General features: G+C 32.9%; 1 protein-coding gene across 1 annotated transcript; it reads right to left on the minus strand.

Annotated features, from left to right (window-relative positions):
• Positions 1 to 2,856: 2,856 nt before the first annotated feature.
• Positions 2,857 to 11,151, minus strand: LOC106759482 (V-type proton ATPase subunit C). Its single transcript, XM_014642668.2, has 11 exons — positions 10,874 to 11,151; positions 10,734 to 10,802; positions 10,522 to 10,649; positions 10,316 to 10,415; positions 5,806 to 5,873; positions 5,379 to 5,520; positions 5,066 to 5,182; positions 4,737 to 4,862; positions 4,304 to 4,387; positions 4,134 to 4,213; positions 2,857 to 3,327 (listed from the first exon to the last, which is right to left on the minus strand). The coding sequence occupies exons 1-11, from the start codon at positions 10,985 to 10,987 to the stop codon at positions 3,225 to 3,227; spliced, it is 1,131 nt and encodes a 376-aa protein (XP_014498154.1). The 5' UTR covers positions 10,988 to 11,151; the 3' UTR covers positions 2,857 to 3,224.
• Positions 11,152 to 15,697: the final 4,546 nt, after the last annotated feature.

Here is a 15,697-nt window from a genome sequence, read left to right on the forward strand (position 1 = left end):
GTGATAAAATGGCTTAAATACTCAACTCGTTCTACAACAAAGTAGCATTTAGATTTCTTTGCATACAAGGAATTTTGGCACATAGTCAACAATACCCTGTGCAAATGCGAAAGATGATGTGGAAGATCCTTGGTGTATATTAAGATATCATCAAAAAACACCAAAAGAAAGCGTCACAGATGATCCTTGAAAACTTCATTCATAAGACCTTGGAAGGTGGCTGAGGCATTAGTTAAGCCAAATAGCATAACTAAATACAGAAAGTGATTGTCGTGTGTCTTAAATGCAATCTTATGGATATCACCTTCCTCCATTCGTACTTGATTATATCCGGACCGTAAATCAATTTTATAAAACACCATAGAACCATGTAACTCGTCTAACAGATCATCCACTAAAGGAATATGAAATCTGTCCTTAATGGTTTGTTTATTAAGGTCTCGGTAATCCACACAAAGTCTCCAAAAACCATCTTTTTTCCCAACCAAAACAACAGGGCTAGCAAAGGGACTGCTACTTTGCTGTATGATACAAGATTTAAGAGAATATTGCACCAATTTGTCAATAATGTCCTTCTACTGTTTAGCATACCTATAGGGCCGCTTGTTGATAGGATTGCCACCTACAACCAAGGGAATTTTATGATCATGACCAGGTCGTGTAGGAGGCAGAGTGGTAGGTTCTTGCAAAATATCATCAAACTGCAACAATAATGCCTCTATAGAGTCAAGAATGGGTTAGCAATCCACATGTGTAGTCAAGGAGTGCAATAGGAAATTAGTATCCTAGTCACACAGTTGCAATAGAGACAAATGGACACCAGTAGTAATTGTTTTATGCATTTGTCTTTTCCTAGCAGTTTTCAGCCCAGGGTCTATAGTACCTCTTAAAACCATCCTCTTGCCTTGGACAGAAAATTGCATAGTCAACTTATCAAAATTCCATGTAATGTCCCCGAGGGTAACCAACCACTCAATTCCTAGCACCATATCACAATATCTTAATGGAATTAGAAGCATATCTGAGGTAAATCCAATGTTATGCATTGTCCAAGGAAACTGCTTAGCAGTGGCGGTGATGTTTACCCGGGCCCCATCAGCCACTGCTACACTTAAAGGAGGAAAAACAGTTAGCGAATAACCCAAGTTTTTTGCTATTGACTCATCCAAGAAGTTATGGGTACTGCCACTATCAATGAGTATATGTAGGAGTTTCTTCTTAAAGTAACCAGTCACTCTCATAGTTCTGAAGATCGCTATACCAGTCAAGGCATTAACTGATATGTGAGGGTCCAAAAAAGGATTATCATCTTCCTGTGTGTCAACAAGCTGATCTACAATTTCATCCTCATTGTCACTCACCTCTAGAACATGAATCTCCAATTTCTTATGTGTCAAAGCATGTGCAGGGCTATAAGGTTCATCACAGAAATAACAAAGGCCCTTTGATCTCCTCTCAATCATAAAAGCAGGAGTGAGTTTCTTATTAGGGTAATCTGTGTGTCAATTGGTTTGTTCAGAGGTTTAGGTGTAGGCAAAATGGCCTTTGTATATGTACTCGGGGATTTAAGAGAAAATTTGGTAGGAGCATTGGAAGAAGAAGCAGACTCATACAATTTAGTCAAATGGAATGCCTTCCTTAAATCTTGGGGCTGAAACATTTTGACTGTCATTTGAATATCCTTTTTAAATCCCCTAAGAAACAACTTAACAAATGAGTGTCACTGAGATCCAGCCGAGAAATTATAGGATCAAACTGATCATGATATTCCACCACAGAGCCGGTTTGCCGCAATTTCATAAGGTCCGACATCGGATCATCATCGATTGCACCAAAACAATCGACCAATATACTTGTAAATTCAGTCCAATTTAGAAGGTTACCTCTTGGAAGAGTCTTAACAAAAGAGGCATGCCACTACAGTACCTTTCCTTCAAAATGGATTACTGCTAATTTCACCCTAAAATCTTCCGAAGTGTCATTAATCACAAAATACGTTTCACACTGATAAATCCATTGTTGGATTACATAACTACCAAAGCGCAGGAAATCGATTCTAGCCAAACAGGTGCCACAAGAATAGGTGGAGTTGGAGTTGTGAGCACCTCTAGAATTAGAACTGCAAAGCGTCATTCGCGGATTCGGAGGTCCGATGTAAGGTCTCCAAGATGCACCGATCAAGAGATGCTTCGATTGCTTGCCTAATTGAAGCTGTCATCTCCATTAAACGTTTGTTGAATTTCGAAATGATTTTATTCTCTAAACGCTCCTCTTGTTTACGCATTACTGCTTGAAGACAAGTGGAGTCTGCCATGATTGTCGATGAAAGGTTCAAACTGATACCACTAATCAAGAAAGTTTAGGAATATAAAATATTCAAAGAAGTTCGAGAGAGTTAGGGATTCAAACCTGAATCCGAAATAATGTCAAATAAATTGAGAAGAAAATAGTTTTGCTGAGATAAAATATCAATTCTTCCTACTTCCCCGAAGAAGGATATTTATTATTTCAAAACCAAAAAAACATAACATTTGCTACAACTTCTAACAATCACAACAAAATATCAACCTATTCACTGCCACGTGAAGCCACGTGTCTTTTTGTTAATTTCCTATATCATAAATTATTACAGCAAACGTAATTTCATACTCTCCCTAGTACTAAACATCCACTGTCACGCTAGAATAATTGATTGGAAAATATACGTCTATACTTAATTAAGAAAACTGCAGCATTCTGCTGCCATAAATAGGGATTTTTTTTTTTTGTAAATGTCAAAACGGAACATAAAATGTCATTTTTAAAAATAAAATAATGTAAATGCTAATCTAAAGGGATGAGTAAAAGACGTTTAAATTTGAGAAGTACAGCACCATTATTGCGTAGGAACAACAGTTTATTATTACACTCCGAAGGGCTGTATTATTCTCTAAAGGGATGAGCAAGAGTGTCACCTATCCAAGTTCACATAATCGCATACAATAAAACTTACACCAAACAATACAAATTGCTAATGGTCAATTCTGGCACCAGACGCCACCCTTATAATTCATCAGACCCTCTTCAAATTTTGATTGCTTCAGTTATAGTATAGATAAATAACAAAGAATGCAATATGATCGTAATGTACAATATCTTCAAATCCTTTCTGCATTGGCATTATTGCTGACCAAAGGAGACCTTAGCGAGCTTTAAATTATGAGCCAGGGCAGGTTTCTGAGTGTTCAAGCAAGATTGATAGTGAAAGAAACATAAGGGTGAGCATCGGAATCACCTGCAAGGCCAACCATCCCAGTACCTACGTCATCCTCAATCTTCCAGTATGCACTGCACACAATTTCAAAGATAGAATATCAGCATCTAAAGCTGTCAAACAAATTAAGAGGCAATAGTGTGCATTAAATTAAACAAATAAATATTGTATGTATAAAAATGAGAGGAAGGCAAGTTCATCAAAGTACAGGAACAGAAGCACTCAAATTGAGACATCAGAATATGCACATATACAAGGAATGAATCTTCAAGGTAAGATCCGAAAGAATAGTGTAAAAGTTTTCAACTTGGGAGACTCTGTTATAGACATGCCACATACCATGTTAATGAAACCATCTGCTTAATTTGACTCGACATTTGAATCTTAATCATTCGTACTAACAACGATAGAAATCCACTCCTTTCATTTCACACGCACGATTGACTGTCACCACTCACAATAAAAGATCAGATATTTAATTCGCATTCCTAACATTTTCTACCATCTCAATCTACTTTTTTTCTTATTTTTATTTAGAGAATCTCAAGAGAGAATATAAAAGCTTCAATATTTCAAATAACAAGCTACTATCAACAACTTCCTATGTTTTAAACAGCTGTTGTTCATTGGAAACTGCAAACAGATCAGTACCATATTTTTTGTCTATTTGAACAAGTATAATATATATTGAACAAAACACAAACAATATGTTTTGTTTACTTCAGGATTGAGATGACCCATAGCAAAACCAAAAAAAGAGCATAGATCTTGAATCCATCTCCTGTGTGCCTCTGTAAATTAGCTCTGGCAGTGTGTAAATTTACCAAGGGCTGTAAATTCTAAAATGGTAATACACCATAGCCATTGATAAGCCACTTGCCTGTTTGTACTATCACATAACGCTTCAAGGATAGAGCGCACTTTCTTCTCAGATTTCACAGACGGAGCCAAAACGCATGCCTGGAATACCCAATGCTTAGTGACCAGTATTTGAAAATAGGGAGGAGGGGTTATTAGATGGAACTTTGATTTCAATAGAGTATATATTACCAAGAAAGATGGTGGCAGACCATATCTCAGAATGCTCTCGGCAAATAAACGCACAGCACAAAAGTGCATCCAGGAACTGAAAACCTTTGGGAAAATATATGGTAAAAGGTAGTGAGAAAGAACCATGACAATTTAAGAATTAAAAGGAAAGAATAACTGTTTAGTGGAAAAAAGCTAAAACAAGATAAAAAAATTAAGGTCAACAAATGCTCTACTAAATCAGGAGAAACTTAGGACCATACTGCAAATGCCAGTCCCAGATAGTCTAGTACAGAAAAAGATACACCAAAGTATAAGAAGTCCACCTTGAAAATAGTACTTTAACTAAGCATGTTTCTATAGCATCCTCTATTTTGTAACACTACCAGTAAATCCTGTCGTATGATATTCTAAGATGTTTCCACAAATTAAATGAGGTAAAAGAAATTAATACCTCTCCATAACTGGTAAAGCACCATTGCAACAGAGAAGCCTTCAGTCTTTCCTGATCTTGTACCAATTTATCTAACTCTTGCTTTCGGTTCTCGTGTGTTTCTTGACTGTATTCAAAGTCACGAATCTAAATACAGTGGCATGAAGTTAAATTACGCACCTTTCATCAACTCATGAATTGATCCTAACACTTGGCATTAGGTATCATTCATTCTTTCATACCACAAATTTCCATTAGAAAATGGCAGGATTAAAATCCAAGAGAGGACACAGATATTGTCAATTTTAACAAATTTAAGACAGTATATCTATGGCAAGAAAAATACTTACTTGGAACCCTTTTTCCCGTGCACTAGTTCTAAAATTATCTGCAACTCGACTAAAGAGTGTTACAGTATACAGAGCATATTCGTTGTCCTCGTACAACTTCTTAGAAGACCTGGGGACCTAAAATATTTATCCTAAACAGAATCAGAATAAGGAATAATGAAAAGAAAGAAGCTCAAAATTATTAACAGTGTCAAAAACATAATTGGAGTACTTAGATTAATTACAGGCATTTTGCACCTAAGATCCATTAACAATAATTCAAGGGAAATAGCAAAAGAAATTCAAATTTGTGAGAGAATACAGTACTGCTTACCACATAATTTGTCAATGTTTCGTAGCTTGAAAGCCAGTCCTTCTGTGAATACTTGGAAACAATTGCAAGGAGGGTAGTTAAATTTTCTGAAGTAATAATGTCCTCTGGCTTAACCAAGTTGGAAAGATCACGGACTGCTAAGCTGAAAGAGTCAAATAGGTCAGTAAAGAAATAGAACACACTCCCCCTCCAGTCCTTAATAAAAGACATTTTATCATTAGTGTGTTATTTTATTAATAAAAAGTGAGAAGAGGATTTTGAAATCACTAAAAACAAGGGTAAATGTGGTGCATTTGAAGCATTATTTTAAGAAATGGACAAAGTCAACTAAAATTTTATTTGTGATTTAGTCTAAAGTGTCTTATATTAAGCACCAAAGACAGTACTACATTTGAAAGCAACATCAGTCGTAACAACATCCACATACCTTCCAGTTTGCTTTCGGTTGATAGCATTAAGCTGACTACGAATATTGTTATACTCAGAAACACGAACCTGGAATGAAAGACAAAATTTTAAGGGCCAAATAAAATAAAATCTACAACACGCAACATAAGCAGGGATATTTTTCTTTAATGAACTATTATTCAGATAAGAACCAAACTAACAGTTGGTTCGACAGAAAAAACTTTAGTGGTGTTTCTTGTAATTAATGGCCAAGGTGGGCATGGATCAAAATAAATTGCCTGGGACTTGAGGATCTATAATGAAGTTATTTATAAGTGACAGACCAAGCTCTAATCAATATCACAAATGATGACCAGGACAGTATCAAAGTAAAATACAGAACATAAAGTGGCCAGACGGTATTTGAGAATTAGACACAACAAAAGCGTATCCTGCTTACCTCATGCAATAATTTAGCAATGAGCCTACCGTATGATACTGGACAAACTAAGGTCCTCAAAATACAAGTCACATAAAGTATGAAGGGTCTATAACTCTGATAGAGGTCAACAAGGAAGGTGATAGACATGAGAACAATGATTATCCATCTGTGACTCAAGCTAAAACAGACATAGGTGAATACTTAGTCATTTATATTATGATGAACCATCATCACAAGTGTGATTGACAGGTTAAGTCTTTTTCCTTTTCCTTGCATGACTACAAAACCAACCTATCGAATTACACAATTGAGAAACTCACTGTAACACCCCATTTTTTCACTTACTAAAATCTACAATTAACACAACTTACATAATTTAAAATACAACTTTATTCCTCTCTTGTTTGAAATCTCAATAAACAATTTTTTTTTAATATATTGTTTTACAGACAAACTCTATTGAAAAGGAAAAATATAAGACTAAAAGATTTTTCCAAATGTCTCCCAATATTAACCACCTTCTATCTGGCATCGTGCATCTTCATTAACACTTGACTATCATATGCAATTATATAAAATACGATCTTCGTGGATAAAAACCACAACCACCAATATAAAAAGATGAACTTACATACAAACAACCAACCTTACAATCACAATTCACAACTAAACAATATAAAGCAAATCACATCATATCCCTCAACCAACATTCTAACCTGACCCATGATCATATCTTGACTCAAAACATGTTATCAAAACAACAATGCAACCACTCGTGATCTCACACACCAGTTCAACCCACAAATGGTCTCAACGCAAGCCATCGACTAATACAAAGTCACTTAATAAACTACTTTCACAGCTGTTACACCCTCTCAGAGTTTTCAGCCTTTTAGAACTAAGCAAATATCAAGTTCTCAACTACAACTCACAAACGTAGCGAACTAGCCATTCACTCACCACAAGAACTAGAACACCTCAATACTCTCAAAGTCTTACAAATGGAGTTCACTTCTCACTGCTCTCTCGAAGAGACTTAAAGACAAAGTTCACTAGTTGTACCACCACAGAGAGTTACCAGTCATTTGCTCTGGTGGATCTAAAACCCCTCCTGCTCACTAAGAGGCTTATGGACGGAATCCACTTCCCCCTCTCTCCCAAGGCGGAGTCCTCAAGTTCCACTTTCCACCGCTCTCCTATAAGTCTTACGGTAAGTCACCTACCCTTTGTTGAGCCACCACACACAAGCATACATTTATGTTTTCAAACAAGCAAATATTAACATATCATCACAATCATACTAAATAACATCTACTCCACAATTTAGACTCATAAAATACTACATCACATACAAACAAGAAGACAAGAAAGAAAACAGAAAAATAAGAATGTAAGCTCCCCCCTATCGCTTACTCTTCACTTCTTGCTTCAGCCCCTTCAAAAACCAATCTTTAAAACTTTTTCTATTAAAACTTTTCTCCTAAACCTTGTTCTACCATATATTTATAAGCCTAATATATCTAAGGAAAATACTATATTTCATTCTCCCTTATTATTTTCTAACCGTAAGAATATAACAATATCCAAGAATATAAACTAATATCTAATAATATTTATTTCTAATTGAATAATTATTCACCAAGCCCTATCTCTTAGAAAAATATCTTTAAAGTAAAATAAATCCTTTAAATTATAACTAATAAATAGTTTCATCTTTTTACTTAAAATATTTAACCATTTTTTAATATGTTTCTAATTATTGAAATTTCTAGGATCTAACACTCACCATAGTTGATAGTTTGATAGCAGCATCATAGAAAAGGTTGCCCACTCAGATGTCAAGTTTGAACTTTTAATTAAAGTCCAGGTAAGACAAAAGCACACAGCATACTGATGTAAACAAAAACATACAATTAATTAAATTGCATGTTCCTCGTGGATTCAACCATCTAAAATATGGTTCACGTTGGGAGGAAATGTGAGGAATCTAAATATTGATATATGAATGGTTGAGTCCGTCACTTTTCCTTCTTAATTGAACACTGTTAAACTATACGAGACATTTAGGTGAAACCATACATTTCTTAGACAACACAGGTGTTTCATCTATATTGAGAAAATGGATCATTACAATAAAAGGAGAAGATTTGATATTCTTTAATAATAAAAATATGATACGCCAATGAATAAAACTGTTCCTAATAATACAAATATAATCTAGATATTCCTAATCATAGAGGATTTACACCTTATTTATATTATTATAAAACTCCTGTTCAAGTTGGAACATATAACTTGTATGTGCTTAACTTGCTACAAATATGATTGATCATTGGTCCCTAAGTAATTTGGTGAATATGTCAATGAATTGTTCACTAGAGCTAACAAACGTAGTGATGATGTCTCCATCTTCCAAACATCAAGGCTGCAAGAGGCATCATCATGGGGAGTGTCAAGCTCACAAGAGGCACCATTGGGGGGACAACAACGTGAGAATCACCGCTCCGACGAGCGTTGCAATTTACAACGGCGATTCAATGCAATCCACCAAAATTGTGACTTTGAGGCAACACAAGATCAAAGAGGGAGAAGAAGATTGTAGACTTGTACAATCTTACACTCTGGATTGCAATTTTGATTGCCATAGTTGTAACAAGGGGTGAGATAAAGCTCCAAATGGAAATGTAAGAATAGGAAAAAAAGATAATAAGGACAAAAATGTATAATGTGTGGTGGAATATCAATTATAACTAAGGTTAATATGGTGCAGAAAAAGGTTGTCAATAGAATCTATACCTTTTGAAATTGCAATAGACTAATTATTTTCAAATGAGGAGACTAGGTTTAGTACAAAGATAGTGTCTGAGAAGAATTAAGCATGACCTCCAGTATATCATTGTGCATCGGATATGGGTTTCACACAAGAGTGCTAATAGGCTATGGGTGACATTGATATACCTGAAACGGTGTTGGAGAAGCATTCAAAGTTATGGCAGAGTTATATGGTATTGATGAAGAAAGATTGACAATGGTGGGAAAGTGATTGTATAGAAAGAAGCAATAAAGTAAACCAAGGAGAGAGAATTAGATCAAACCACTGAATGAACTCCAATGAAGTCACCACCATAGGGCCAAAGTCACAAAGGAGGTGAACTTGGCCCAAGTTGATCGACCATCAGGCATGGTCACACACTTCAATGGGAGTTGCAGAGTTATGAGAGTGAGATGATGGAGGTTACAAGAAAAATCGTCGACTGACGATGCTAGAATAGTGTGCACAAACATGTGAAAGGTTCACCAAATAAAATCCTCAAGAGATAATGGGTTTGTCGAGCCAATACAATTTTGAAAAAGCTTAGATATTTAAGCTATAGGAAAGATAAAGACATCGAACTAAAATTATTTATATTGATAAAATAGAATTAATATAAAAAATAAAGAAGATTTGATATCCTTTGATAAATATGATACGGAAATAAATAAATATGTTCCGACTAATATATACATACATAATCTAGATAGTCGTGGTTACAAAGAATGTGCACCTTATTTGTACAATTATAACAAAGACCTTTTAATTCAGAGTAGTCAAGTTTGTCCTGCCTCAACACTAATTCTTAATTTAAGCAAATAGAACCCCTCCTCCCCTCTCCCTAAGCACAAATTTAAATAGGAAAAACAATCCTGCATTAAGTGAATAACAGAAGGCACGCTATTAACTACCGTATACATGGAGAACAACCACATACATACCAACCAATCTGCAAAACCCTAAGTTATCCGTAAGTTAAGCATAAAAGTTATTATAACTCACTAGTCGCTATGCCACTATAAACATGGAATGATTCAGCGCTACAAAGGTCACCAATAACAACAACAAAAAAGAGCCACCATGTGCTGAACTGCCCATATCCTAAGGTCGTATTATAATTGAAGAACAAAAGAGGTTAAACTGCTTTATATGTAGGCTATAAGATGATTTTATAAGCTATCGTGTAACATCATAAGCTATTTTCATGTGCTCTACCAAATATTATACAAGTGCTCACACTATAAGTCAAAATAAGGTCTATATAACTGCTTCCAAAAAGAGCAAAATCTAACAAACCTTGAGATCATCCTCAATCTTTGCCACTTGACTGTGAATACCTTCCACGATCTCCTTCAAAGGCGACATGGTGGGGTACTTGGCTTCATCCCAAACAAATCTGGACCAATAAAAAAACACAAAAATAAACAAATGCGACTCGAACAAACAAGAACAATCACAAATCAGAGATTGATTGCAAATGGTGCACAAAAAGGGAAGCAAACCTAGTCAAGTAGGAATCGACGGGGACACCGTCAACGGTGAGGCCGCCACTGTCCAAACCAGAAACTCTTTGGAGCTCCTCAATCTGGCGCCTGATCTTGTGCGTCACTCCTTCCACGAAATTGTTCGACTTAAACATACCAGATGAAGGAGTTGAGGAAATCGAGAAACGAGATCAGAGCAAAAATAGAGTTTCGGCAGATTGTTGAGTTACCTTGGCGAGGTCATCACTGAGAGAGAGCAGAGAATCTAGGGTTCCAACGCGGAGGTTAGGGATATTGAACTGCGAACAAGAATATAAGATGCTAAAAAATCGCGAGAGAACGAGAGAGAAAGAGAGAGTATGTATATTACTCGGTAGAGAGGAGTGTCGAAGGAATGTTTGGAGATTCGTTCTTGAATTTGGTTCCAGAGTTGAGATGCGGAGTTGTGGACGGGAAGAGACACTGCCCAGTACCTACTCGCCATTGTTACCTTCCTTCTTTCCTTCCTCTGCTCTGATCGGATCACAAAGCAATCACACACCAAAACGCATTGGTACCTAAGCAAAATGACTAATGGAAATATGTCCCACCTCGGCTGCTACTACTAACATATCATCTTTCCTTGCTTCCTTATCTCTCCCTTGTTACACAGGCTTCAATTTTAATTATGGACACTGTCAAAATAATTGAGATTTTTCTACAAGTTTAATAGTTTATGATGATGCGGGGGTAATTATGTATAATTATAGATGTAATATACGAAGAATACTTGGAATTACATGTCAAAGACAATTAACAGATATTAAAGTTTAGATTTGTAAATTACAGTATCAGTGATTAATTATTCGATATGATTATTTAAAAATGTACTAATGGTTAATTAATCTTGATTGTCACAAGTTAGACTGTAAATTACAATATTAATGATTAATTATTGGATTTAAAGATAAAGGAAAAAATAATAAATATTTTAATAATAAAAATGTTAAAGAATGCTAGAAAAAGTACAAAAAGTTAGACGATAAATAAAATGTAAAGAATAAAAGATTTAAAATTAGTACACTATTTAAAAAATAGAAAGATTAGAACATGAAAAAAAAATTAAAAGAATAATTTATTTTAAAAAAATATTATAAACAATTATATAAAATGAAATAACAAGTAAAGTTAAACTCGTCAATTATATATTATTAGATTCATCTACTTAATAAATAAAATAACTTGTTTGATAAAATAAGATTTATTTAATAACATATTCGTTTAATTAGACAAATTTAACAATGAAATGATTTATCTAATATATATTATTAGATTCATCAATTTAATGTATGGATATATTTTTATAATATATCGTTAATGGAATGACTTCTTAAAATTTTTGTTATAATAAATATTGTATAAACTAATGTTTAATGTTTTTTAATTAATTAAATTTTTATTTTCATTTTTTTAAGAAAAATAATATAATTAAACTTGAAGAAATAAGTTTGAATTTGTTTTGATAATAATATATCTATAATAAAAATATTGTATTTAAAGAAAATTGTAAAAATTATTAAATTTTAAAATATATTTATGATATAAAATTGTAATAAAAGTAATTAATTGGATACTAAATACTAAAATAAAAATTATAAATAATAGCATATAATTAAAATTAAATAAAGGGTAGTAGTTTGTTGAAATTAAAAATATATCTACTATATAAAACTCTAAAACTCTAGTAAAAACATATATGTAATAAAACTATTAAAATAAAATAATTACTGAAATTAAAAATATATATTTATACGTAACTATTATAAAAATATTTAGTTGTATTTTTAATATCGAAATAATTAATAATAGATAAAGTAAAATTTCAAATGATAAAATGATATAGCAACTAAAACTGCAATAAAAATATATCTATAGTAAAGATATTGAAATTAAAGAAAACTTAATAGTTATTAAAATTAAAAATATATCTACTATATAGAACTGTAATAAAAATCTTGAAGTTAAATAAAACTATTTTGAAATTAAAATATATCTTTTATATAAAAATAGTTAATTGTATTTTTATTATTGGGATTATTAATAATAGATAAAATAAAATACACATGATAAAAAAATATACCTACGGTATAAAATAGTAATAAAAACACCCACACAAAATATTTAGTTCGGTAATTTATAATTACACCCTTATGAAAAAAAAATCTAATTACATTGCTTTTCCTAACAACAGAATATTATCTTATTACACCAACTGTTACAGTGAACAATTTTGTATAGTTTCTGTATCAAACATGCTCTATTTATCACAAACTTTTCACCCTTCAGAAATCATATTCCTGTCAATGATAATGAGAGAATCAAGACACAAAAATTAGGAACAACACAGCATGTATAATAATAAAAGTAACAAAAGAGAGTATCATACAATAAAAGGAACTCCATCCATTTGGGTAACTGATGAAGCACTTGTGAAGAAAATTTGGTCTTAAAATTAAGCTTCTATGTTCAACCTGAGTACCGGACCATGTATTGAAATTACAAATAAAATGAATAAATTTAGATGAATATTAAATCTAAAATTTAAATGAGTCATAAATAAATTTAAAAACATCTCAAAATCATTTAGAAAATGAAGATTGTAATTGCTACAACTTTCTGTAAAGATTTTTCCATAAACCTGAGTTATACTTTCAGCAAGACATGTGATTAACTTAGCTTCAAAAGATGTGGTTGTCATCTCTGTGCTTAATCATACCACAATCCACAAGAACGGGAACATCATATGCAAGACGTAAGCAAAGTGCATGAAGAATACCAAATCTGGTGTTGTAAGGAAAGCCAATAACAAACAAATTGTTATTTAAATTTAGAAGTGCAAACGATATTTTTTTTTATATAATAACTACTTATTCTGGTTATAGAAGATTTGGTATAATAACTATCTATTTATATCTATTTATAACTGTAAATAAGATAACACTTTTTTATATTTGTTGTAGTTATAATAGGTATAGAATGTAGGTGTGATAATATTTTCGTAATAAAGAATAAAACTTTTTATACCAACTATAGTTATAACCAATATAGAAAATGAACGTGGTGGCATTTTTTTTAATAAATAAGAAAACTTTTTATACTAATTCTAATTATGATCAATATAAAAAGTTGACGTGGTCACATCTTTGTAATAAACAAGAAAACTTTCTATACCAATTTTAATTATAACCGGTATAGAAAGTGGTTTCCAATTCATCCCTTGTAGTGGGGCACTCTAGCTTCCATGAGACAAAATGATCCCATCCCCACTGTTTCTCTTTGACTTCCTTTTTCCATGAGAAAGAACAATCCCATCCTATTGTCGCTCCAGCTTTGCTTTCACCAACATTGCCCACCATGACCTGGACCATTATCGTGATTGTAAGCTCTCTATTTGAAACTCTGACACGTTGGCAACATCATTGCCAACAATTGTTTCTCTCCTTTCTTCTACCACTCTTGGTGCTATTTGCGGATAAGTCTACTACTAGCTATACCTTTGTTGGGATAACCCAACAAACCATACATACATTCATAGGAAAAACTCAACACAAATATTTCATAGATCATATCCTCATGCATACACAAACCCTTGCCGAACAATATCAACATATAAGCATAATCATAATCATATAAACATGTATCAAACAAGGATTATTAATCAAAATATCCCAAAAACACATATAACATACAATAATAAACAAACAAATGCAAGTTTCCCCAAACCTTGACCAATCTTAGGGATTTGTTTATACTCTAAAATACAACCAAAACCTAAGGTTTCTACAGTTATTCCTCTTCTCTCTCAGAATCGCCTCTCTCTCTCTCTCTGTATCTCTCTCTTTTTCGTTTTAGATGTAGGTTACAATTATGAAACCCTAGTTTTCCTTTTCTCCTTTTTATCTTTTCTTATTCTATCTTTATCTTTTTAATTAAAATAATATCAACAACCACTAAATCTTTTAAATTCAAATTTATTTTCCTTTCTTTACTTTCTACACCCTTATAACTTAATTTCTACACTAGTTAATGAGGGAAAAATGACCCTTTTGCCCTTGGGCCCAAAACACAAATTAAAATCCGAAAATTTACTTTAACTCTTTTTCTTTCTAGAATTTGGATCACACCTATTTAATCTTAAATCACCCTTCTACCATCAATCCAATTCATCAAATTAGTAGCAACGCACCACACAAATCATCCAAATAACAACATATCAATCATATGTTCCACTTAGTCAATAATAACATTAAATAATAAACCTAATAATTATAATTCTAGAAAACATCTAATCATCAAACACCAAATTTCGAAACAAAAATATCCAAGTCTCATAACCACATTATTTCCCAACTATTACATTTTCCTAGGGTCTTACGGATTGTGATTGCTAACGATGGTTTGAATGTGGTTGCCTTGATTTTGGCTGGTGATATAGGAAAAAGAACTATGGCCAAATTTTTCTATACCATTTGTACCTTTAAGCAGTATAAAAGAGACACTTTCTATATTGATTCTGGAATCGGTATAAAAATTCAATACTTTTTATGCCCCCTACTTCTAAATCGGTTCGAAAATTAGTATAAAAACCCTTTTTAATAGATATAAAAAGGTTTTTCTGCATTAGTGGCATGATTATTATAATTCATATTAAACAATTAATGTACTTGATCCCAAAAAGTAGGTTATTTATCCATAGAAAAGAGTTCATAACTTTAAATCATTGTTAGGTTACGAATAACCTTAAAATAGAAAATTTTCAAATGAATATTGGAACACTAGTCTTAAAATAGAAACACTAAGCCCCACATCAATGTTATGCTAAAGTAAAACCAAGTGTAATGTTAAGTTATCCTAATAGGAACTTGCATTAAACAACTCCAGATGTTTATTGACATGCATGAAGTATAACATATACATTTATTGATGACAAACTCGTAGCCAAGGGTCTTATCACAAGAAGCATGGCCAAGTTTTTGCAAGAGGAGCCACCATTAGAAGGTGAAGCCAAGCACTTCTTCACATAGGCCATCACGGAGGTTGAAGAATAATTTAGGTCATGTATTTCAGTCAAGTAATGTAGGTATCTTTAGGCTTATATTAAGGCCTAAGTGTTAGCATAAAGATGAAGCTTAGAAGTTTTGATGATATTTCAAAG

This window comes from Vigna radiata, chromosome 4 (assembly GCF_000741045.1).
Source record: "Vigna radiata var. radiata cultivar VC1973A chromosome 4, Vradiata_ver6, whole genome shotgun sequence".
Classification (NCBI taxonomy): Eukaryota; Viridiplantae; Streptophyta; class Magnoliopsida; order Fabales; family Fabaceae; genus Vigna; species Vigna radiata.